A 24248-nucleotide genomic window follows, 5' to 3' on the forward strand; every position below is an offset into this window, starting at 1 on the left:
CCACAGTATGGATTTCCATATGGTAGTCTAGAAAAAAGCTTAGCTAGCACTATGCTGAATCTTTCACTTTTCATAGTCCTATAGCCTTAGCTGTACTAATAAAGAATACTGTTAGTTTATGATCTTACAGATGTGTACTGGAGTATTTCACATCTTACTTTTACAATCAGTGTGTAGAAAATCAGTGTCTAATCCTTTAATGCCTGACCTCAAAATAAAAAGCAAAACACTACACATCTGCACAGTAATGTCCATAAAACAAGTCCAGCAAGAAACTTTACTTTAAAGTAATTTTGGCGTTACCTTCATTTAAGAAAGTTTAATAAATGTAATACTGGACTTCTGCCTTCTGTCAATCATGGTCAGTTCACAGACTTCTGTTACTTCTGTTATTTCCCAAATTTCTGTTACTTCACAGGTACCTAATAAAAACACCTACTTGCTCATAAAATGAGTTTTTCTACCTAAGCATATTGTTTTGTTTTTTTTGCTACAAATTGTATCTGTGTTTATGGTACATATGTATCTTTTAAGCAGTACCTGATAGAGGACTACACAGAACAGGAACATCATCATGTAGATGATTTTGTACAAGGCGTTGCCTCCCACGAAGCTGACAGAGAAGAACATGCTGCCACAGATGTAGATCCAATATTTCACCAGCATGGCCATCACCAGTTTTCCCACAACCTGCATCAGGTCATTCTCTGCACCATGCTCTTCCTCTGCCTGCTCCACTTCTACAAAAATCCAGAAAGTTTTTAGTTTTTTTTATATTTATGATATTTATGGCCAGAATTCCATCCAAAGTGAAAAAGTCTGAGATTAGATCTGTGTAATCCAATCCAGATCCAATCCAAAAATCAGTGTTGTGGGATAGGATCTGGAGTTTTTCATAATCTTCACATATTAGCATCTCAATCACAGCTCAGAAAGACATGAGTGTATTTGAGAGGTCCCAAATGTAACATTAACAATATACAGTTGAGGTTATGATGATAGTGATGTAGCATGCATTTACACATTCCTAGCAAATTCCCATATGTTACATACTGCAGCTTTATTAAAATAATATGAAGGGGATAAAAAAGTTGTTCCTATATATTAGACATGCTTAATATGTTGTTTGTATTGTTTAAGATGCTATTTTAATACTTTAATTATTATTTTCATCAGACATATGCAGTTGGGAGGAAATATATAGTAATGTTTTCTATTTCTGACATTCTAAATGTCTAAGTGTAAAGCAACTGGCCTTTGGTGAAATGTGGTGTCAGTCTCACCCTTTTTCTCAGAGTGAACAGTAACTTCAGAAAGAGCTGTGTCCTCTTTCAGCTGGTCCTGCCGTTCAGTCAGTGTCTGACGCAACAGCAGCCAAAAACTCAACATACACAGCACCTAACCACATACGGACAGAGCGATTTATCAAGAACACACACACACAGAGACATTTTTCTAAGTAGGAAATAGAAAGAGCATTCACAAATATCACGATATAATACTGACTACACATTTATTGAACTAAAAATAGATGGTCAGTTAAGAAGACGTAGGTGAACTTGACTAGCTTTTTCCCCCAGCTGAATGAACAAGAAATGTACTTTCTGAAAATGTACAACTTTCTGTTGTTACCTTTGTACTTAGTTCACTGAAGGGCACATCAGGGTTGCGGAATAAGCCGGCAACGTCACTCATGTTCTCAAAACTCCAGATATACTGCAGCACCAATAACAGGTTACCATAGGCTACCATGAAGGGCGAACTCAGCATAGCATACTTCCTCCTATCCCGCACCATCCATATGGCACAAGACCACAACAGAAATACAAATGTCAGCCAGCTCACATATGTAATGCTCCAAGCCTAAAACAGAAATACACAGAGAGAAACAGTTTGGTAAAAATAAATAAATAAATAACTGACTTATATTCCAATATTTATTTATTTATTTGTTACCAAAGAACTAACAGTAAACGTATTCAATCCTGTAAAATGCATTAGTCAGTAAGATATATGCATACGAATTTTGATTGCTCACCATCATGGCAATGAGAGCGCATACGTAGCTCTGCTTCATGATGAACCTGAAGACTTTAACATGAGCACTGGTGCTGCTGCTCTGCTCACTGTTTTCAGACTTTTCTTCGTCTTCTTCTTCTTCATCTTCTTCTCTTTCTTCTTCTTCTTCCTGTGGTAACTCCACAACTTCATATGACTCTTCATCTTTCTGATCTGTGTTGAACGGTACAAAGCCACCATAAGATATCACCACAAATTGCCATTAAATGTTTAGTTACCAGGGCAAAAAACATGTTTTAGTCCAATTAAAAAATAATCCATGTAAGCATTTATGGTCAAGCTATACTCTTAATTTTTGAACTTAAGTTATTTTGTAAGTAATATATTTTAAGTACACTAATTATAGTGCAGTATTTCTAAAATAAATATTCTATGTTTTTGAGAGACACAAAAAAGTTCTTTTTTAAGAATATGGTATTGTGATATTAGTCTCACCATTGACATCATTACTTTTGTCCTCTTTATACTTAGGAGTGGAATAGAGGTCTAAGCAGACGGGTCCATTCTCTGCATTCAGATTGGAATTATATCCAAAGGAGTTCACATTTACTGCCTGTGAGGAAGTAATTTTATTCATTGTTTACATTTTTAACATTCAAGGGTAACAAAGTTTCAATCAGCTTAAGGTGTAAATTCTAAACAGTTCTAACAAACAGATGAATTAAGGTTTCATCCAGGATTTTCTGTCCATTCCCCGTACATTTGAATTATTACTAAAAGTCTGGCAGCATGGTGACACAACAGGTAGTGGGGTTGTGGGTTCAAACCTTGCCTGGGGACACTCCCTGTGTTTGTTTGTGATTTTTCCAGGATTTCAGATTTCCTCCCACCATCCAAAAACACGTCTTTGTGTTGATTGTCTGTGTAAAATTGTCCATGGGTGTGAGTGTGTGAGCGACTGTGTGAATTTGAAATGCCCTGTGATTAATTGATCCCATGTCTGGAATGTATCTTGTCTTACAGGAACAACCAAACATTGAACAGGATGAAGCTGGATGAATTAATTTATTTTGTCTTTAATAAATGGGTAAAAATCCTCTTAAAAGAGGATAAAAATCAAGGCGTTTAACTTCAAGAGATTTGGTCTTGCTTTAAAATGACAGGGAAGCAAGAGCACTAATATTTGTATTAGAGAACTTCATGTTTCTGACTCTATTAACTTCAGTTAAACAGCATGCCAAAGCAAGGGCACCACAGGCAAAGAAATTATATAAGGACTGGATCAATTGTGGTATATCTCAGAGCTTAAATTTGCCGCTGAACAGATGCTTTTATAACACTTGGGAAAACCGCAAATGTGCTCTAACCTCAGAGGTGCTGTAACCATCCTGTGTAGACAATAGCTAGGGAGAGAGACAGAGAAATGGAGAGAGAAGAAAAGTGAAGTGAAGGTATTGACCAGCAGAAAAAGGTCGATGGCATTACTTTGTTCTCTATCGTTAATGCTAAGCTGGAACAAAGAGGAGTAGCCTATAGAGATTAGAGACCATCACTCACTTGCGCTGGCCCGAGGCAAAAGCTTTCAGTCCTGCTGAGGACAGCTGTAACTATGTAGCTACAAAAATACAGCAGCAGTTTGCTGGCCTATTGAAAAGGCTAAAACAGAAGCCCCTTCACTGATCAGTTTATCAGCTGTGATATTCTTTCATGAATTACTTAAAAACTTTACATTTTTTAATAAATATTAATACCTATAAGTCAACCTTTACAGGGAAACAGCCACATTTGATTTTTATTATTTACATATATATTTTTATATCAGAAGGAACTGTGCCGCGTTAGGGCTTTAAAAACATGGTATTCTACATCAAAGCCATTTCAGACAAAAAAAAAAGAGGAAAACACACACCAATCATAGTCAAAAGATAGACTCAGGAGACACATACTACCATCCTATTCAAAAGCCCATCCCTTTCAAACCCACACAAAACATATGTGCACAACAAATCAATTTATCTACAATGAGTGAATGATACTCACATTTTTCTCCTCCGTTTTTTGGTGTGCCCTCCACCACAGCAGCCTTCTCCTGTTAGCTGTTTGACCTGTGTCAATTTCATTCTCCTCCTCATTCTCAGTCACCTGTGAGATAAGTAAATAAGCAAATAAAATAAATGATTTAAAATTAAGCATAATGAAGTGTTTTGACATAGTACTTAATTTCAAGTAATTAAAAACATAATATTGAAATTCTTAAAAATGATATATTAATAATACTAAATATTAACGCCCAGTGGCTATGTAGTAAACTATATACATAACATTCATGACCTATACAGCCGGATTATGTAATAATATGGATATCTACATTAATATTGACTGCTTTCCGGAATGTCTTCCCTGTACTGTCACCCACAGATTTAGAGTGTAATAAGATATGATCACTGCTAACTTTCCAAACAGTAAACAGAGAAACACTCAGCCCACTGATCAATAAGTTCTCATACATGCAGGTTTTAAGGACACAGATTATTGATCTCTCTATAAAAGTATGTACTGCAGGGTTTTGTAGTCCTAGGAGGGATAGCAGATAATATGACTCTGTTCTTGGGTGCTAAAACTATTGATTTTTGAAATTCTGTCATTTATGGGACAGAATACAATGTACTTTTAAATTTTAATGTTACAGCTCTGTGTTTAATCCAAATTATACATAATTCATAATGTTACACTTAATCACAGTTAATAAACATTCCCTTGTTATAGCCTTGTTAATTATAACACTACTTTTCAGCTTTTGGTTTGGACTTTTTATTTTCACTTATAATATATACAGCATTGTCATAGCCCCACCTCCAACATGCACAAATCACATTACCTTACCCCTTGTATATATCATTACGTTTTAGCATCTTACTTCATTGCTGAGCATTTGTAGTTGAAGGTATTACATTTTAAAGGAGCTAATATATACACAGCCAGCGAAAGCATCAGAAATGTTTTCTTGCCATTTTTGTCAGTTAAATAAACTTTCAAGTGAATCACTAACTCACATTATTGATTTTAAATGAACTAATCTATTTTTATTTTTATTATCAACATTATCAAACTGATCAATTATTTGCTGCAGCCCTAAAGGTAATGATCCAAATTCTCTAACATTTATATGTCAGTAGCTAGACTAAGTCTGTGTAAAGCAATAGATATCCGGCTGAATCATTTGTTTGTCTTCTGTTGTGTCGATACTTCTATAATAAAGTATATATTTCAGTTGGAAAAGAGCTATAAGTATACTACTAAAAATTATATAAGGAATAAAAAGTGACATTAGTCTTAACTGTGATCGTGGGATCCTGCAGCCAAAGGCGAATTAATGTGGCCAGAGTGTAGTACAGTACCAGGAGCATAAGGGGATTAACAAAATGGTGCCACTTCAGTGAATCATGCAGACTCAACCTCCACGTAGATACGCAGTCTGTCTGAACTATAGAAGAGATGCCAAACACTCTGTCGATCGAGAAAGAGAGACAAACAGACAGAGAAAAAGACAGGTATTTTTAAACATTTTGTATAATGTAATTTCTCAGTTTCCCTTTGCCACAGTTTACAGCCAGTATTACATTTGCTAAAACATGAGACATCCTGATGATGTCACTTCCTGTTTGAGCTCCTTCCTGTGTCTGGGAACAGTCATGTTCCATGGCTCTATTGTTAATGCACACAGGACGTGAAATTAGAAGTGGTGTCTGTCCACACTCTCTCAACAGTCAAGCAGACTAAGGCCAAGGACCTGTCAACAGCCAGATTTAGGCCATGGGATATGGGAACACCTACTGTGTGTACTGCCACTGTGAGTAAGTATGCTCAGGGCAAACCAAGCAACTCCCAAGAACCTTATGTTCTACAAAATATTTACAGACCACAACCTCATGTAAACACATTTCTTATAAAACAGTTTTATTATTATCTTTCAATCACAATTATGTTTTCTTTGACACAAGACTAAAAAAGTGCCCATTACAGCATTTAAACCCAGTGAGCATTGCAGCTGTTTATTTGTCATCTGTATTACATACATTCCTTATGGCTTATTAAGCATTAAACACACAGTCATCAGGCTCATAAATTCCACTCTTGCTTGTGCTGATAAAGAATGCAGTATGCTGATCAATCGAATTGACAGCTTTTTATAAGGAGCCCCAGATTAGGCCAAATGAATAGAGGGCTGTCCAAGGCAATGTGGCTATACTTAGAAATAATGACCTTACTGTTCCAAGGCAACTGAATTAAAGCCCCTGAAATCAATTTTTAACCAAGGAGTCAAGGACAACAATACAAAGGCTGTGTGTATATAGAGATCTGAGCTCCATCAGCAGTTCAATCAGATGTAGTAAGATGAGTCATTATTATGGGAAAGGTTGTGACATTTCAGAACAGCGTACCTTTCATCCGTAGGCTGGTCTGAAGTTCATGGATAATGTGTATATACATTTGAACAGATGATGCAAATGAGGGATGCTTAATTTCCCTCTTGTCTCTAAAGGTCTGCACATCAGCCCCTGTGCTGACAGCTAGGCAGGTAGTTTCAAAGGTCTCTTACAGGTTTGTTAAAAATGCAATAAGCAAAGTGGCAGTAGATGATGACTCATTAAATCTTTAGTGCAATGAGCATATACAGTAGGTCAACAGTTTAATATCAAGGTAATTTCACAATTAATAACATTAATTCCAAGTTTTTTTCACTAATTCTACTCAATCACTATGCAGCACTATCCCTCGAAGGCACGTTAGGACAGACACTGCCTCTAATTGCACTGCCACCATTGCACAGCCACTGAACAGCTCAATGTACTGGAGGAGAAAACCAAATGCCCAGTCAGTCAAAACTACACCCCAAACCAGAAAAACGTAACCAACAGATGCCCACACTGGCTACCAATGTACTTGTGTGGATGGGGGAATCATCCTGCCCACCCAGAGAGCAAGGATAATTGAGCTCTATTTGACTCCCCACCTCGTATGGCTGAGGCATTAATGGAGATAAACTGGCAATCTCCCAATGAAAGTGCTACCACATTTATAATACACCAACACATTAACTTTGACAGAGGTGGCAACAACATAACGAGTGTGTTATTCTGTTCATACGGTCACAGGGTCACATTGGGAAAGAATTATTGGGTTCATGACAGGAACACACCCTGGTGTACAAGTGTACCAGTTCATTGTACTTAAACATAAACTCCAGTGCATGACTCACATGCAAACCCAGAGCCCATTACTGGCAATCTGTTGTCACAGTAAATGAGAACAGATGCTGAATGGGTTCGGATCTATGCTTCAAACCACTGGCTGATAGACAGAGCTTGTTCAATTGTTTCAAAAAAGGTTATCTTTAATACTGCACTACAACACAACTTCATGCCTCGGGGTAGGAGTGCTTTTAGACATGCATTATTTACAGTGTCCGTATTGATTAAAAAAGATATGCACCAGACATAATATTACCTCCTGAACACACTGTTGGATTTGGATTAGTCAGCATTCAGAAATGTACAGTACATTTAAAAGGGTTCCATGGTAAATGGCACAATGAATGTACTACACCTGCTCTAAGATAGCAAACAGCATAAAACGCACACAACTTCTGTTCTTTATCACAGATTTTTAGCCTTGGTTTTCATACTCTTTGCCGTTCATATTTATAACCAAAGTAATATATTTTTCAAAGATTATAAATATGTTATTCATTTTTTTGGAAATTAATAGCAATTAGATTATTAGCTGTTTAGCTGTGTCACTTTGCCATTCATTCCAAACACAACTGCTAAAAAGTCTAAAGTTGATTACAGATGTGTCAATTCTGTGTTTCACCACGAAGACCAAGTAAGCGTCAGTGCGAGTAAATCAAACAATCATGAAACTAAAGTACCTTCATTAATCAAAAGGTGATAGTCAAAGGAACTGTGTAAAATGCTAGGTACTATTTTAATGTAAAAGTCTACAACAATTTTAATGTAAAAGTCTACAACAAAGCAACAAGAACCATCTGTAGGTCAGTTTAGAATGAGATGCATTAAACCTAATGTGAAGAATTAAAGACAATCTGTCCCAAACCTGATGTAACTGTCTTCATGAGGAATGCTGTCTTGGAGGAACTGGAACTGATATAAGTAGAGTACAATAAGGTGACCGGCGGAAAAGATGGCCATCAGGACACACAGGCAACTGAAGAGGAGGGTGTCAAAAGTCCTCCGTAAAGACCACCAAGTGCACAGAGCCAGGAAGGCAAAAAAGTAAACGGCTGAGGTCAGAGAAGGCAGCATCATACCTGTGAGTGCAGAGGGAAAAATCAAAGAGACCACACATAGCTTTAAAGGACTGTCAAACTGACTGCAAGCATTTCAATTATCTTAATGCTTTCAATATATAAAACATGATAATATATACAATTTATCAGTGTTAGATTAGAAAGAATCTTCTTAAAGTAATAACAAGCTCAGTTAGCCATTGTGTATTTTTCTATGAACGATGATACCTAGTGTTTATTATCAATTTCAACTTTGAAATGGTTAATGGACACAATATAACAAATATATCAAACCATGAAAGCTATTAAATATGGCTCCTGTGATTTGTATATAAAAGGTGTACTGATGACCAAGCGCCCTTTTAATTACATGTTATTCAAATACTACCTTGTATTTTAGAAGAGATTATTACTTAAGGAATATTTTACTAGCCTAATGTCATCTAAAAGAGAATTCATTAAGATAAAATACTATATGCACTGCACAGAGATTGTCATTGGGTAATAGCTATGTTCTGATGAAGCTTGACCTGATGCAAGAATCATACCTCGTCTTAGCAGCTTTTCTTACCTGTAAGGCCCAACAATATAGTCACCACCACCTTCCCTGCTGTAGTGATGAGGTTACCGATGATCTCTTTCACTTTAGAGGCTACTCCTGCAACTATGCGCAGAACCCTCATCTTAACACTTTCCTTCACCTCCTCCTCCTCCTCTTCCTCCTCTTCTTCTTCCTCCTCCAGACCAATATCCTCTTCCTCAGCCTCATCTTCAGCATCAAAGTCCTCATCAAAAAGCATCTCATCATCATCATCATCATCATTAAGGCCCAGTTTCTCTTTGCTCTCTTCCTCCTGTGTGTGTTTTCACAGAAAAAGCCAGAAATTGTTTCTCCTATAAAGACCTAGGTGCTAAGGTTTCTAGAGCAAACTAAGCACAAAATATATTACATGCTGCTTGTACTTAATTACATATTACAACACAAAGCCAATTCATTCTCATTGTACTTAGATTACTGGTGTAATTATACACAAAGATGCAATAATATATTTCAGACATAATCATGGAGAATGTGCTCTAGAATACCCGCCAGAAACATGTAGAAATAAGACTGAAATGTGTTTTTGGATTTTAAGATATAGAATTAGAATTAGAATCACTTCATTGGCCACTGTGCTTGCACAAAGAGAAATTTGTTCTCTGCTTTTAACCCAATCCGTTCTCAGTTCAGCAGTGACAGTGAGTGTCTTAAAAACTCCAGCAGCACTGCTGTGTCTGATCCATTCATATGAACACAACAAACACTAAAACACCACCACCACATCAATATCACTGCAGCGCTGAGAGGGATCCATCCCCCCTCCCCCAACCCCCAAATAATTCTGGCCCTGGCTATTGAAGAACAGGGGTGAACAGAACAACAGATGGAGTACTATCTATAATTTTACAACTACAAAGTGCTTTTGTGTGGTCAGTAGAACTGTGAGAATGGACAGTGAGGGTAGAAACAAGGAGGAGGTCATAATGTAATGGCTGATCATTGTATAAGTTTAACAACATGCAGTTGAGATTTTGAAGGTAAACACACTAAGGCCTCTGAACTTACACTTATCCATGAAACACTTCTTAATATATAAATCAGCCTGAAGTCTGTGTAGAAATGTGTGTGTCCCTGCATGACTTCAACATAACAAACCTGCTGCATATTAACCCACCTCAGTAAATCTGTATTCCATCAACAATAACACACAATAAACCAAACTAGCTCTTAACTGCTCTACATGTGTGGCCTGCGGCTCAGGAACCAGCACCCTGCTAACATTAACACGGCATGCAGGCATTACTGAACACACCCAATAATGATTAAACACTACGGGCTGGTTTCCTGAACATTAATTAAGGCTAGTGCTGAACACTGGACAAGTTGAGAATACAGTGTACTACTGTACTACAGTCCTTACTGTACTTCATACAGCTGTATATGATTTTATATGAATTCTGTATTGAAATTTCTTATTACATCATTGGATGTTTTCATTGCAATCTATTCTGTCTGATATTAGGTTTAATTCGGGTCTGCAAAAAGCTTTATGTTGTGCTCTTCAATATCTTTAACAAGACAAATATATGACGAAGTTCAAAGATGAGCACATAAGCTGGGCAGAAAAACAACTGTGATGCAAAACGCAGAGAAAATTACTCAAACTGGCAGTCTTATAAACACCACCCTAAACTGGTCTGAATACCAATTGCAAATAAATTATTCTGTGGCCACGTTCACAGCACGTGTGGCACTGCATTTCACCCACAATAACTCAACAACACAATGAAGTGTTCTCCTGAGAATAAGATTATTCTGGATGACAACATGTATTCGTCCAATTCATTCATTCATTGTTTGTAACCACTTATTCAGTTCAGGGTTGTGGTGGATCAGGAGCCTACCCGGAACAATGGGTAAAAATGGCTTTCTGTTTATGGTCTCTAACTGTGTTTCTGATGTTTACAGGTCAATCAAATTTTAAATATAATATGGTTTTATTACAAGAAAATATATATAGTGAATTTGCCACAAGCCCTTTTCAAAATATTTGCTTTAAAAGTAATAAAAAGCAAATGAAGATGAACTGATTTGATACACAGAACAAAGCAGTAAAGTATGGATGTGTAAGAATGTCAAAGCACTTTATTTTGGGAAGATCTCTTTATCATCATTACTGTGTCAACTGGTCTGACTGTTCAACTCTCCGTGTGGTCACGTTTCAGTGTGCAAGTGAATCAATGAAAGTAATATCAAGTAAATGACCCTCTACTTCTTTATTGACCTACGGTTCTACAGCTACTCCTGCAGCATAAAATCTATTATAAGTCAAACTGTGGCATCAGATACATTTAGCATTCTTGGTTTACATTTACTGGTATACCTACTTGTTTTTATCTTATTAAATGTTCAGAAATATTTATTTTCTCTTGCACAAGAAAAGCACATATATTTTAAATGTAATAGAATAGGCCTGGAAGGATGTGAAAGGATGTGGAACTGTAGCCATTAAAGATAAAATTTCAATGTACTAATCAAACACAGAAGCATTTTTCATTCTTAATAACAACTATATCGATTGCCCCAGAGCTCAGACATCAAATTACTAAAAGTATTTGGGACTGCACTGATATGTCTCAAAAAAGAATGAATGGATGAGGAAAAAGAAAAGAAAAACATGCAACAAAAATTCTGCTTTGGGCCCTAGATGATAAAATATAAGGCTAATATTATGCTTTAACAACTCGTATAAATCTCACCTGATCATCTGCCTCAAAGTCATGGTTGAACTGAGCCATTTCTTCTGCGGGCCTCTTCTGCTCAAGACTCCTACACAATAGCCAGGTTCCCAGGCTTGCCATGAACATGCCGATGTCGGGGATAAACACCCGGATGCCATTGCCCGCGTCTGACCCTCTAACGCTGATCACAGAGGAAAGAGCAGGAATGAGTTGCTGAGTTTCATGACTAGTATTTGATAAGATTCTAATAGGAAGAGTTCCTGAGGCTGGTATTCATCTGCCAATAGTCAGTTAAATACTAGGGATGGCTCAACTAGTCAAATTATTAAAAAAAACTTTTGGAAACCGATCAATAATTAAGAATAATCCATTGTATACCACTGAGCATTTCTCTTTCATTTGTTCTCATATTTAATCCTCCAGACTGAACTAACGCAAAAGACATATCTGAACAAAACGCTGGCCAGTGCAGTTTGTCATCTGAGTCACAATAAACCAGTTCAACACACTGCAGCACTGTGCTCTTGCTTTAATACACAGTCAACAAAGAAGTGTGTGTTTTCTTTTATTATTTCTCAATCCCAAAGTCAGCATGGTGGTTCAACACGTAGAATCTGTGTCACATAGCTACAGGGTTCTGTGGTTGTGGGTTTGAGCCCCGCCTTTGGTCACAGTCTGTGCATTCTCCTCGTGTCTGTGTGGGTTTCCTTCAGGTGTTCTGGTTTCCTCCCACAGTCCAAAAACACATGCTGGTAGGCAGACTGGTTATTCAAAATTGTCCACAGGTGTGAGTGAATGTGCGAGTGTGTATTGCCCTGTGATGGACTGTTGCCTTGCATGCAGTAATACCAGGAAATCTTCTTTTCAAACTGCCATTAGTGCCACACACCTAACAGTGTAGCACAGAGACACAGACTACATCAACACGAGCTTATCTTTTTACATTTGCCTATATTTATGTTACGTTTATCTCAAAACATAAATCTCAAAGAGTACATTTTAAAAATAGATATATTTATATAATATAACAATGCTAGGTGAAATAAAAGCAACATAAATGAACTGATTACTTATCAAAACTTTATTGCTACTAATTAATAAATTGCTATTTCTCAATAAAAATGACTAAATATAACTGAAATGCCTACTACTAAATACCACATCCATTTGCAGTGGTCCCATGAAAACCATCTGCAGTGATTGAAACGTGGAAACTTTCTGGGAATGCTGCTTTTTCCTGCAGCATTTTCCAGATACAGCTTCTTGCACATCTGTTACGTGCTACAATGTGTTGGTTTTATATGCCTCTCCACCCTGTTCCATAAAATCTGCCTTGCCCCATATTAAAAGGATATAAATATTTCTCATTTAACACACACTGACTTCCTTTAAAGCATCCCCAATGAAAGTAAACTTTTCTTTAAAGTGTTATTCTGGACTGGAATGATTTCTTCAAAACATCCCTTTTTTCTGCATTCCATTATTATGTCTATAAAATCCTGTTTTCGAAGGGGGCTGATTTTTTTAAGGGCATTGTGGTGTATAAACCAGTACCCACAAAGTGAAACCCGTGAATAATAAGTATGTTTATTGTTAAGGAATTGAGCAATGACAAGAAAGTTGCTACCAACTGATGGGACACTTTTGTCCAAAATGCCAAATTTTACACTTCACAATCTTTAAAGGTGTTTGTAATTCTCAAGTGTAAATTACTGAATTTCAGGAGAGAAAAAGAGCTTAAAGATGAAAATTAACATTGTTCTTGAAATGACAAGTTAATCCTTCTAAGGTATATTTACATGTCCTGCTACACATTAAATCAAATGGAACTGTTTATAACAAATAACAAAATCGTCCATTGCTAAAGTGCCCTTGAGCAATGTACCGAACCCCCAAAAATGTGTGTGCTTGTAAGTTCACTACCAAACATTAGACTGATAAAGTTTTACACTGACGTTTGTACATTATATTACTGCCCGTTCTCTGTTCTATGTTGACAGAAGTTTTATGCTAAGTTCTACATAAGCAAAAATGTATTACATAAGAAATACCATGTGTAAGGAGGATAAAAACCCAATAAATGTACTAAATACCAGTGGTATTGGTTGTCAAGAGTCAATTTAAAACACACCTGGGTACTTTGATACAAGATAACAGCTCTCTGCAAAAACACTATGTAATAATAATAATAACATGCTTGGTTTCTACCTTTTCACAGCCACTTTAGACTCATCTCTCCCTGCCATCCTAGCTGTAAGTCAATTTGGCTGCTTTGTTTCCTCCCATTCTGTGTCTCCATGCCAGGTTTAAGAGGAGAGAGGCATCAGCGTGCCATAATGTCATGGCTAAATGCCTTCGTTGAAGTAACAGGTCAATTAGGGACATAAACAGTTTACAGTTCAGCTTCCTGCCACTTTCCAGGGGCCTGTACACCCTGTTTGCAATGCTGCTGGCAAAAGACATGCTTAGGACTTTTCAGCACTTAGGAAAACCACGGCTAATAGGATCAGGGTCCCGCAAGCACATCCATATGTCAAGGATCTGAAAAATAAGGGCTGTCAAAGGCAGTTCAGGTATAATTAGGTTTAGTCATCTTCAGCCCACGGTTAGAGGGGAGTACAGATTGGAGCCGTATGAAGTGATGGGCAGACTGCTGAGCACACACATAAGTGCCATAATGCTGTTTGATTCTGTTTTCTGCTAACAGGCGAAAGAAGGACGAGTCAAGCAGTTCAATACTTTAAAAATATCACAACCATCTCTTTTTCACCTAGACGCAAAACAACCAACTGTGAAAGAGTGCACTAGCCAATGATTTTCCACCACTTAATGTTATCAGTTTTGCTGTGCATATCATGAGTGATATCTGAGCCAAACATATATGGAACTTGATGCTCATCCACAAGGCCTGCCCCTCCCTCAGGCCAGTAATCAGAAAAGCAATTGTTGACAAAAACAACAGAATTTAATCTACCTATGACCAGCTACAATTATTTTTATAACAGTAGAAAAAGCTACCATTATTTTTAACTATAAATGTTTGTTTAACAGCCCTCAGTTTCACATGAATATGTACTGTTCCACTGAGTACCTCTTGCAAAAAATAAATAAATAAATAAATATTTGAATGAATCTGGCAAACATTAAAAAAGGAGCTTAAATTTACTTGTTTGAATATCACTTAAAGGAGCAATAAAAGTACATATAAATATATATATATACATATACGTATATATATATACATATACGTATATATGTATGTATGTATGTATATATATATATATATATATATATATATATATATATATATATATATATATATATATATACGAATAAACAGTGTAAACACTGTGGTATGTGTGTTTTAAACAAAGAAAGTTAGGAATAACTGCTGTGTTTTAAATCTAACTTCAGCCTTACATACTTCAATTCTTTTTCATTACCGAAGGCAGATATTTTAGTGAAATGATGTACAATTTTCTGTGTAAATAAGTTGATTATGGCATATTTGTTTTAGTTATGAAGGTCCACATTTGTTTGTGTAGGTTCTGCATCTTTAACCTGAGATCTCTGAATAAACTGTACAGACAATCAACATTATAAAATAGATGCTCTATTATTAATGATCCATCAGATATCCTTCATTTTGCTTTCAAACTCTAGCTTCTTATCCAGCGTTTCCTTTACATTAATTGCTCACAGGTATTTTAATTAATCACAAGTGAGTGTTTTGTTGTTGTTGTTGATATTTTTTGATTTACTGTGTTATTTGTTGTCTCTCTTGTGTGATGTCCATGTGCCCAACATAAATTGCCCATCTAAGATATATATAAAGTGAAATGAATTGATTGATTGATTGACTGACTGAACCTGGTAAGCCAACATAAGCTTCATGTCTGGGGAGGAGGGGGGTAGATGATGATATTTAAATACATTTTAATAATAATTATATATTTAATATATAACAAACCAAACAAAAATAATGTCTAGGAATCATTTGATATATTGTGTCCCCTCTGTATCACTTAGATATCCAAATTTGACCAACAGTCACCACTCCCAAGATAATAGATTCTTGTAAGTGAAAAATTTATTTGCCCCCTCCCAAATTCTTTTTCTTTTTCACGTTAGTCAGACTACATGGTTTCCTAATAAAGTTAGAATAGGAGGAAACTAAAAACATTTATAAACATTCATTTGTTCCCTTTCTGTATACATGTCATACTGTTCAGGGTCATGTTGGGTCCAAAGACCAAGTGGAATCACTCACACTTAAGGACACTCATACATGTGGACACTGAACAGATAATCCACAAAAAAACGACATGTTTTAGCCACACTAAGGCTTTCAACCTTAAACTGTTACGGTTTCTGCTACAGCTTCTCAATGGGACTTTGAAACATAACTTAAAATCTTTACCTTTTTGCTTTTGAGGCATATTTTTTGGTTGTACCCTTGCTCTTGTGCTTTGGAATGTTGTCCTGCTACATAAACTAACTGCACTTGAACATTTCTGAAATGATTCAATGCTTTGTCACCATTTTCTCCAGCATTTCCTCCATCTGGGCTCTAAACATGGTTTGCTGGATTTGCAGTGGGCATAGTGAGTAGTCTTGGTTTCACCACTATCATTTTCATTATTAAATACCAGCAACTTTTCCCAGTACCACAGTTTTACCATCTCTAAAAACCTACTGCCCGACCCTATGGGGCCAATTACCTTTTTTGCATTTTAGTAAATGCAATAATCATTTAAACAACTTTATGCTGAATTTACTTTTCTTTTTCCGTCATACATGACATTTATAGGTCTGAAACTATGTGACACACAAGCAAAGATAGAAGCAAAAATATATTTTGATGAAACATGAACAGTTACTCTAACAGTGGAATCTCCTCATCTCTCAATTTTCTTTGCAGAATACACTCTTTCCTTACTGAACTTGCTTTAACTTTTAAAGAATTCAATCACCTGAGTGAAGCACAATAGTGTCCATAAATGTCAAGTGCTCAGAGCTGATTGACCATGATAGGGCATAGATTCATAATGTATTGACCCAACAGAGCAGCCTCAAAATTTATGGTGTGGATTAAACTGAAAACTTTAGCAAAAGAAAATGGCCTTACACAGCAGAACATATTATGACCACGCATCACTCACTTTGGGGAGAATATGTTTGAGAACTCACTAAGAGGTCACAGCACTGCAGATTTTAGCACTTACCCTGCTCTAACAATTTCAAGTCCACTCATAAAGGTTTAAAGACCGAAAAATTGATTCAAGGGTGATAATTTGGGGAAAATAACCTATAAACTCTGCAAAGCTTTGGCCCTCTTGGACTGCAGTCTGACATCTTAAGCTCTGCAGTGAAGCAAAGTATTAATATAAAGATTTAAAATTTGACGTAATTAAGGCTTAAATTGAAATATAAGAGGAAATTAATGTATTGCATTAACTGTAATTATCAACTATGGAATATGCTATAATGCAAACTTATTTCAAGATAAAATTGCAATATTATGTATTCGACAGACATATATAACAATCTATGGAGAATTATAAGCCAAATGATTTACCTTTCAAATCCAATCTGTCGTATAGACTTCTCCCACAATGAACCTGGAGGAAAAATAATAGAAGAATTTAATATAAGTTGAGCACATTTTTTATTCAATGCACTGAAATTCAAAGCTGTAATAAATTTAAGACACCTTTAACCGCTTGCTGACCATTATGTTTCAGGCCATCTTTATGATACGACTGAAAGGGTGGGTATGTCAAGACAGCTCACAATCAAAATTTCTGATTTAAATTACACTTTCAGTGTGTGCCAAATGTCATCAATGTTTATAGGTAGATCTGGGCGTTATGGCCAAAAATGTTATCGCAGTAAGTTTAAATTGTCTAAATTCTAAATTGGTTGATCTCGATATATATCACAGTATTAACATTTTGGACATCCTTCTAAAAATTTCAACTGAATACACCAAATGTTCATTACTATACATTAATTCATTCAATGTCTCTAACCGGCCAGTTCAGGATCGCGGTGGGTCTGCAGCCTATCCAGAATCACTGGGCGCAAAGCTCATTACTATACAGTATGCACATTACTCCAATTCACAAATACAATTCACCAATTCAAATTTCACAAAAGTAATGATATCTATGTCTTGTGTCATGAAAAATTTGTTAGGGCATTACTACCTGAAGCGTAAATTAATAAATAAATAAACACTCCCAGGGCGGCACGGTGGCGCAGCAGGTAGTGTCGCAGTCACACAGCTCCAGGGGCCTGGAGGTTGTGGGTTCGATTCCTGCTCCGGGTGACTGTCTGTGAGGAGTGTGGTGTGTTCTCCCTGTGTCCGTGTGGGTTTCCTCCGGGTGACTGTCTGTGAGGAGTGTGGTGTGTTCTCCCTGTGTCTGCGTGAGTTTCCTCCGGGTGACTGTCTGTGAGGAGTGTGGTGTGTTCTCCCTGTGTCCGCGTGGGTTTCCTCCAGGTGACTGTCGGTGAGGAGTGTGCTGTGTTCTCCCTGTGTCTGCGTGAGTTTCCTCCGGGTGACTGTCTGTGAGGAGTGTGGTGTGTTCTCCCTGTGTCCGTGTGGGTTTCCTCCGGGTGCTCCGGTTTCCTCCCACAGTCCAAAAACACACGTTGGTAGGTGGATTGGCGACTAAAAATGTGTCCGAATGTGTGTGTCTGTGTTCCCCTGTGAACCTCCAGGGTGTATTCCCGCCGTGTGCCCAATGATTCCAGGTAGGCTCTGGACCCACTGCAACCCTGAACTGGATAAGCGCTTACAGATAATGAATGAATGAATGAATAAACAATCCCAAGTGCTGAACTGTAAACATATTGCACTTAACCCATTAGAAGGCTTAGAACAGTGCTTATAACAGTGAGAAAGCTAGAAATTTTTTACAGTTTTGCACGTTATGTCATTCATTGTCTGTAACCGTTTATCCAGTTCAGGGTTGTAGTGCAAGGCGGAAAAAAAAGTTCTGACCTTTGCAGTGTTTATTTAAGAGCAGTAGCCTAATCTATGGCATTGGATCAAATTAAAAATCTGCGAGCTGAGAAAATAATTTAGTGTGAGGAAAATCTTGTTAGATACACACAGGCACTTGAATTAAACCTGTTATAGTCTTGTTTGTAGTCTCACATTCATGTGGTCGCCTGTTCATTCACCGTAATAGCATGAGTATATGTGCCTGATAGTGTGCTAACCAGGAATAGAAATGAAGGTTTATTGAGCTCTATTACCCAAAGCTTATCATCATTATCACGCACGAACCATATCGATATCGCTTTATCGCCCAGAACTATTTACAAGTTTTGAAACCGCTGTAAAAATCTTCATTGTGTCAATATCTTATTCATTTGAACAGTCCAAAGGACTTTTTCCCCAAACAAATATAAATAAATGGATCTCTGATAGACATTGTACATTCCACCTAATGATTATTCCAGACAATGCATATACTTTCTAGGTATCCTTTGCCTTGAAATTCTTAGCCAAGTATTGCCAGTGTTTGGAGTCTGCCAAGAAGTGTTCACAGCTTTGTCTATAACTGGAGTGTTTACAATAATGACAAATCAATATGTCTGTCTATTTTGTTTGTAAATTAAGTGTCTAATTAGGGACTTTAGGGAATTCCTTTGGAAGCTGAGTTACAACTTGACATTATTTAGCTTCAGAACCAACAACAAAGTGGTAAGCTCAAATATTTTAGTCAATTATTAATTTTAAAAAAAGTATAAATACACTACTCCAATGTGTGGACACAATATTTTCCACATATTAACAATAAATAACTCAAGCAATATATAATACAAGTTTTAAAAAAATACACCAGACTTACATCATTTACATCAGCGAACATGTAAAAACAAAATGCATATACATAAATATATCAGTAAAGAAATCAAACAAAGAGACAAACACAATAACAACATGCCTATAGAAGCTAAACTATTTAATTGTGGTTTTAGTTTTTTAAACGACAGTACAGAAGGAGTCAATTTGATTTCTATTTGGAGAGTGTTCCACAGACTTGGTGCTGACACTGAGGATGCTTAATCACCATTTTGATTTTTTCTTGAATGGGGACCTTTCAGATATTGATCTGAAGATCTCAAGGCTCTCAAATTATATGAAGCTAAAGAATGTCAGTTAAGTAATTAAAAGCCAGTGCTAAAAACCTACAAAAAAACCCTTAAACCGCATTCTGAAATGGATTAAAATCCAACGAAGAGATATTAAATTTGGGACAATTGATTGTGCCTTTTAATGCCAGTTAGTTGTTGCTGCATTTGGGACAATTTAAAGTGCTTATTAAGGCAAAGCATCATGATAAAATCAAGCCCCTACTGAGCTTCAGGCTCACTCATTCACAGCACAAATCTACATGTAAAAAAGCGCCACTTTGCATACTGAGCATATCATATACATGTGTTTAAAAACTTTAGATTGGTACTCATGTCCGGTGTTCCTGTTTCAATGCTATCTGAATATCCCCCAGTGCAGTTGGACAGTGCACTCAAGTCTGCCTGAGGCAGTACTGAAGAGATCAGCTGTAAATAGAAGTGTCTAGTCAGACTCAGAATAGCTCTTCCATAAAAGAAAAATTGACATTCCTGGATCCTTTACATTTGTAACAATTAACTGTGTCAGGTCCAAACTCAAACTGCCAACAGGTGGATGAGTACTCACCACGATTCTACAACTGAAGTGAAAAACAAAAGTGCAGTGGAGGTACTAAGGCATGTGTGTTTTCATCTAAAATAGACTTCATTCATTTATTCCTGTTCCATAACAACTTCATCCTGTTGAAGGTTACAGTGGGTCCCAAGCCTACCCAGGAACACTGGGTGCAAGGCAAGAATACACACTCGACAGGGTGCCAGTCACACTCACACACTTACTCACAATATACACTTATAGAGACATGTTTCCAAGCCAACTACCAACATGTGTTTTACTCATGAAAACCAGAGCACCTCATGAAAACATAGAAACCTATTCAGAAACTGTTAGAACACATAAAACTCCTCACAGACAGTGATCCAAAGCAGGGTTTGAACCCACATCCCCAGGGAATATAGGTATTAGATCAGTAGCAATAAAACCACTCAACTCCAAAGGATGAAACACCTGAACAGCTACAGATATTTGACTCAGCCTTTTATAGTTCACAACACTGGCTTAAATCATGATCATAAGGATTCCTGTTGAAAGAGCAATTACTTTCAATTAGTTTCAATGAATAGTACACCATTTCAGAACATAGGGATCCAATGTTATTGTTTTTGCATTATCAGAAATGTCCAAATATTATGAGTTTATTATGAAATTGTAACGGTCACACATCTATGTTGTAAATCGTTATGATAATTTTCAGAATCCATACAACGTTCATCATTATTTATCAGTTTTTTTGTTGTTTTCCCAGGGTTCCATCTGGTCACGGTTCCTTGTTTGTGTGTCTTTTTTGTTTGGTTTGGTCTCTCTTTACTCCTTTTGTAGATGTAGTGCTGTGCTGCTCAGAGCAGCTTACTGCTTTAGATCCATTTAAGATCATTACTTTTGCAAAATGGGATTTTTTTTGACAGAAATGTTACCTTTAATGATTCCTGTAAAATGCATTCTCTCCTTCTTGTGCTATTTTCTGCCTTCTCTCTTTGCAGTAGGATATGTCTTTTTTACCTAGCAGTAACTCATGCCTTTAAAAAGTGATAAAAAACGACTGTGGTCAGCACAATGCACTGAAGCCTGAGATAGACCAAGAGAGGCAAGACAACACTGGCTTAGTGAGACATTATTAACTCAGCAGCAGACCTGGTCAGCTCTGAAAGCATATATTCACACGTGGATATTTTTTAAACAAATTATCGCAACTTGCAACTTACAAAATAAAAAAAAATGAAATATTTAAAAAACAATATTAAAATCTGAGAATGTGCACTACACCACATGTGAACTGTTGTAGGACATATTTATAATTCTACACAAACAAATGTACATCTTTGTCCCAAAAATTATGAAACCACTATAAAAGAAAGGTTGTCTGTGGGTATTTCCATCCATCCATCCATTATCTGTAACCGCTTATCCAATTATATTCAAAATATATAAGGGTAAAAACTATGTTAGTACCTCAGGATTATATATTTGACATTGCTCTCTACAATAAAACATTGCTCTAATAACATTTCTTCCATTTTTTTCGAGTATCTTTAAGTCAATGCATTAATGGCTTACTTGGCACCATGAAGACAGAGCCTTGGTAAGAACAGAAACCGGACGCAATGGTCTTTTGTTATCAGAGCATCAGACAAACTGCCCATGCAGTGTGAAGGGCTTAAGTTCTGTCTTCTTTTCCACTTTCCACAACAAAAAGCCAGAAATCGTAAGGACATCTCAGAGTGAAACCATAAGAAAAAAGACTGAATCATTTATCACATCTAAACACATTGATAAAAGCATATAATAACTTTGATGACTTTATTCAAAGTCAATAACAATATACATAAAAACATAAGATAAAATAAGATATGGTAAGAACACTTCTCTCAATAGCGTGCATATTCACAACTCAAGTTTGTGGAGGCATAATACACAATATTAAAATAAACTTTTATGACAAGAAATCTCTCCAAGTTCAGGAGCAGTACCGTCTATATAAATGTGAGTGTAATGGTTTGAGGCAGAGTTTCATGAGCTTTTGAAAGCTAATTATCCATATATATCTCAGCCCCAGAGAGGCTTTTCAGAGTCAGGGCCAAAATCCCAGCTGTTCTTTATGCAAATAGTCTTTGGACTACATATAATATATTAGACTCATATTTTAATATTCTGTATTATATTTAATAATTCTGTTCTAGTGTTTTTTCAAAGGCACTCCAGCATAAAAATTACTGCAAATAATGAAAATAATAAAATGCAATAATTAGGAATTATAGCTTGTTTTCCCGTTACATGTTTTCCTAAATACTTAAAAAGGTCTGTAGCCTTTAGTACTCATGCTACTATAATCTTTTACTTCACAACAGGCATTCCAGTTTGGAAGCAACCACAAAGTTGTCAGGAACGCGGGGCGGACTGATGGAGGCGGAAGCACTCGCAATATCACTGACTTTATTTACACCAAAAGATACAAAACAAAGACAGAATACTTAGACAAAGAAAGACCTAGACAGAGACTTGGACAGAGGGGCTTAGACAAAGAGGGAACTGGACTGACAAACCTAGACAGATAGAGCTAAACAAATCTAAACAGATAGAGCTAAACATAAATCTAAACAGAGAGAGCTTAAACAGACTAAACCTAGACAGAGATAGACAGACAAACCTAGACAGAGGGATCTAAACAGGCAGAGACCTAAACAGAGAAAGCTAAACAGACTGAAACTAGACAGAGAACTAAGCTAGACACAAACAGACCTGAGACAAGAGATACAAAGACTGACTTAAAGGGACTGAGTAACAGACAAGACAGACAGACAGACTGGAGAAAGCAAACCGACGGTAGAAAGCATACTAAAGGTGGAATGTCCAACAAAGAAGCACAGAGACAAGGGAACTTAAATGAACACCACCACAAGGGACACCTGGACTGATAACGAGGGGGCAGGATTACAAATGACACTGACAAGGAGGAGAAAGAAAGGCGGGACATGGGCGGAGACATGGACAGTAGCAAACAGAGCCATGTGCTCATTTGACAGACACGACAGGACAAGGGCGTGACAACAGTGGCGGATGCTGGTCTTTCAAGGAGGGGAAGCTCAATTTCGGCCTACATCATAAAAAGTGTTTATTTATACGTAAATTCTACCCTCCGTTCCTTTTCAAGAAAATGATCTGTGACCCTGTCGTACCAACAAGGCGTCTTTTCCAGGGACTTGACTAGTGTCCTCTCAATGGCCAGCAGAGCTAGGCTGCTTAAACGGCCTTGGCCCATGTGAAGTGTGTCCGCCTGTGAGTGCTTTGTGACGGTGGAGGGGCTCAGCAGCACCCGCTGGACAGAAACTGCGATAGAAGTCAGAAAGAGTGATAGAAGTCAGTCTCCAAACACAAGCAGCTACAAAAAACCCACCAGAAATAGAAGCTCGATTTGTCACTAGTCGTTTTTAACAACGAAAATGCCGCTAAGAGGATTAAGAAAGTCTGGTTCAACTCAGAACAGAATGAAAATGTAATGCTCCCACAGATCTTTACACCAAAGGATCGCTGATTCGCTCATTTCGCTGTCAATCAAAAAGGGATTCAGCCTCAGACAGATCATCCAATCATCATGCAGAAGCTGAGTGTCCGGGCCAGCCCAGGCCAGCCCACTGCCCCATAGACCCCCAGAGACTCTGAGCGTCCGATGGGTGGGACAAAGCCCAGCATTTATCCAATGGCTCGTCTCGTTTCGCCACCCTTCGCTGCTTCGCTATTGAACTCTGTGGACGCTCAGCGTCCTCACTGTTTAAAACACTGTGAATCTGCGCGAATGATTGAGAGGAAAGCCGCGTCTTTACCAGTGATAAGAAGCTGATTCTGAACAAAAGTTAATCGCGTTGTAGTGCATATTTATTCAATGACATGTACACACAACAGTATATATTTGATCACTTATTTTTTGACATTTTA

The 24248-nt window shown here is 37.1% G+C and overlaps 1 protein-coding gene across 3 annotated transcripts in view; it reads right to left on the minus strand.

The window, feature by feature from the left end:
- Positions 1-24248, minus strand: part of LOC136677933 (piezo-type mechanosensitive ion channel component 2-like) — an 80662-nt gene that overhangs the window by 42114 nt on the left and 14300 nt on the right. For all 3 annotated transcript variants that reach the window (XM_066655652.1, XM_066655653.1, XM_066655651.1), the window contains exons 4-15: positions 17190-17232; positions 11630-11792; positions 8901-9183; positions 8137-8350; positions 5358-5526; positions 4060-4161; positions 3387-3422; positions 2515-2632; positions 2039-2232; positions 1633-1863; positions 1284-1398; positions 541-740 (exon numbers count right to left, since the gene is read on the minus strand). In XM_066655652.1, coding sequence (XP_066511749.1) covers positions 541-740; positions 1284-1398; positions 1633-1863; positions 2039-2232; positions 2515-2632; positions 3387-3422; positions 4060-4161; positions 5358-5526; positions 8137-8350; positions 8901-9183; positions 11630-11792; positions 17190-17232 — 1868 coding nt within the window. The remainder of the gene's footprint in view (positions 1-540; positions 741-1283; positions 1399-1632; positions 1864-2038; positions 2233-2514; positions 2633-3386; positions 3423-4059; positions 4162-5357; positions 5527-8136; positions 8351-8900; positions 9184-11629; positions 11793-17189; positions 17233-24248) is intronic.

The sequence above is a fragment of the Hoplias malabaricus genome, chromosome Y, assembly GCF_029633855.1.
Source record: "Hoplias malabaricus isolate fHopMal1 chromosome Y, fHopMal1.hap1, whole genome shotgun sequence".
Taxonomy (NCBI): Eukaryota; Metazoa; Chordata; class Actinopteri; order Characiformes; family Erythrinidae; genus Hoplias; species Hoplias malabaricus.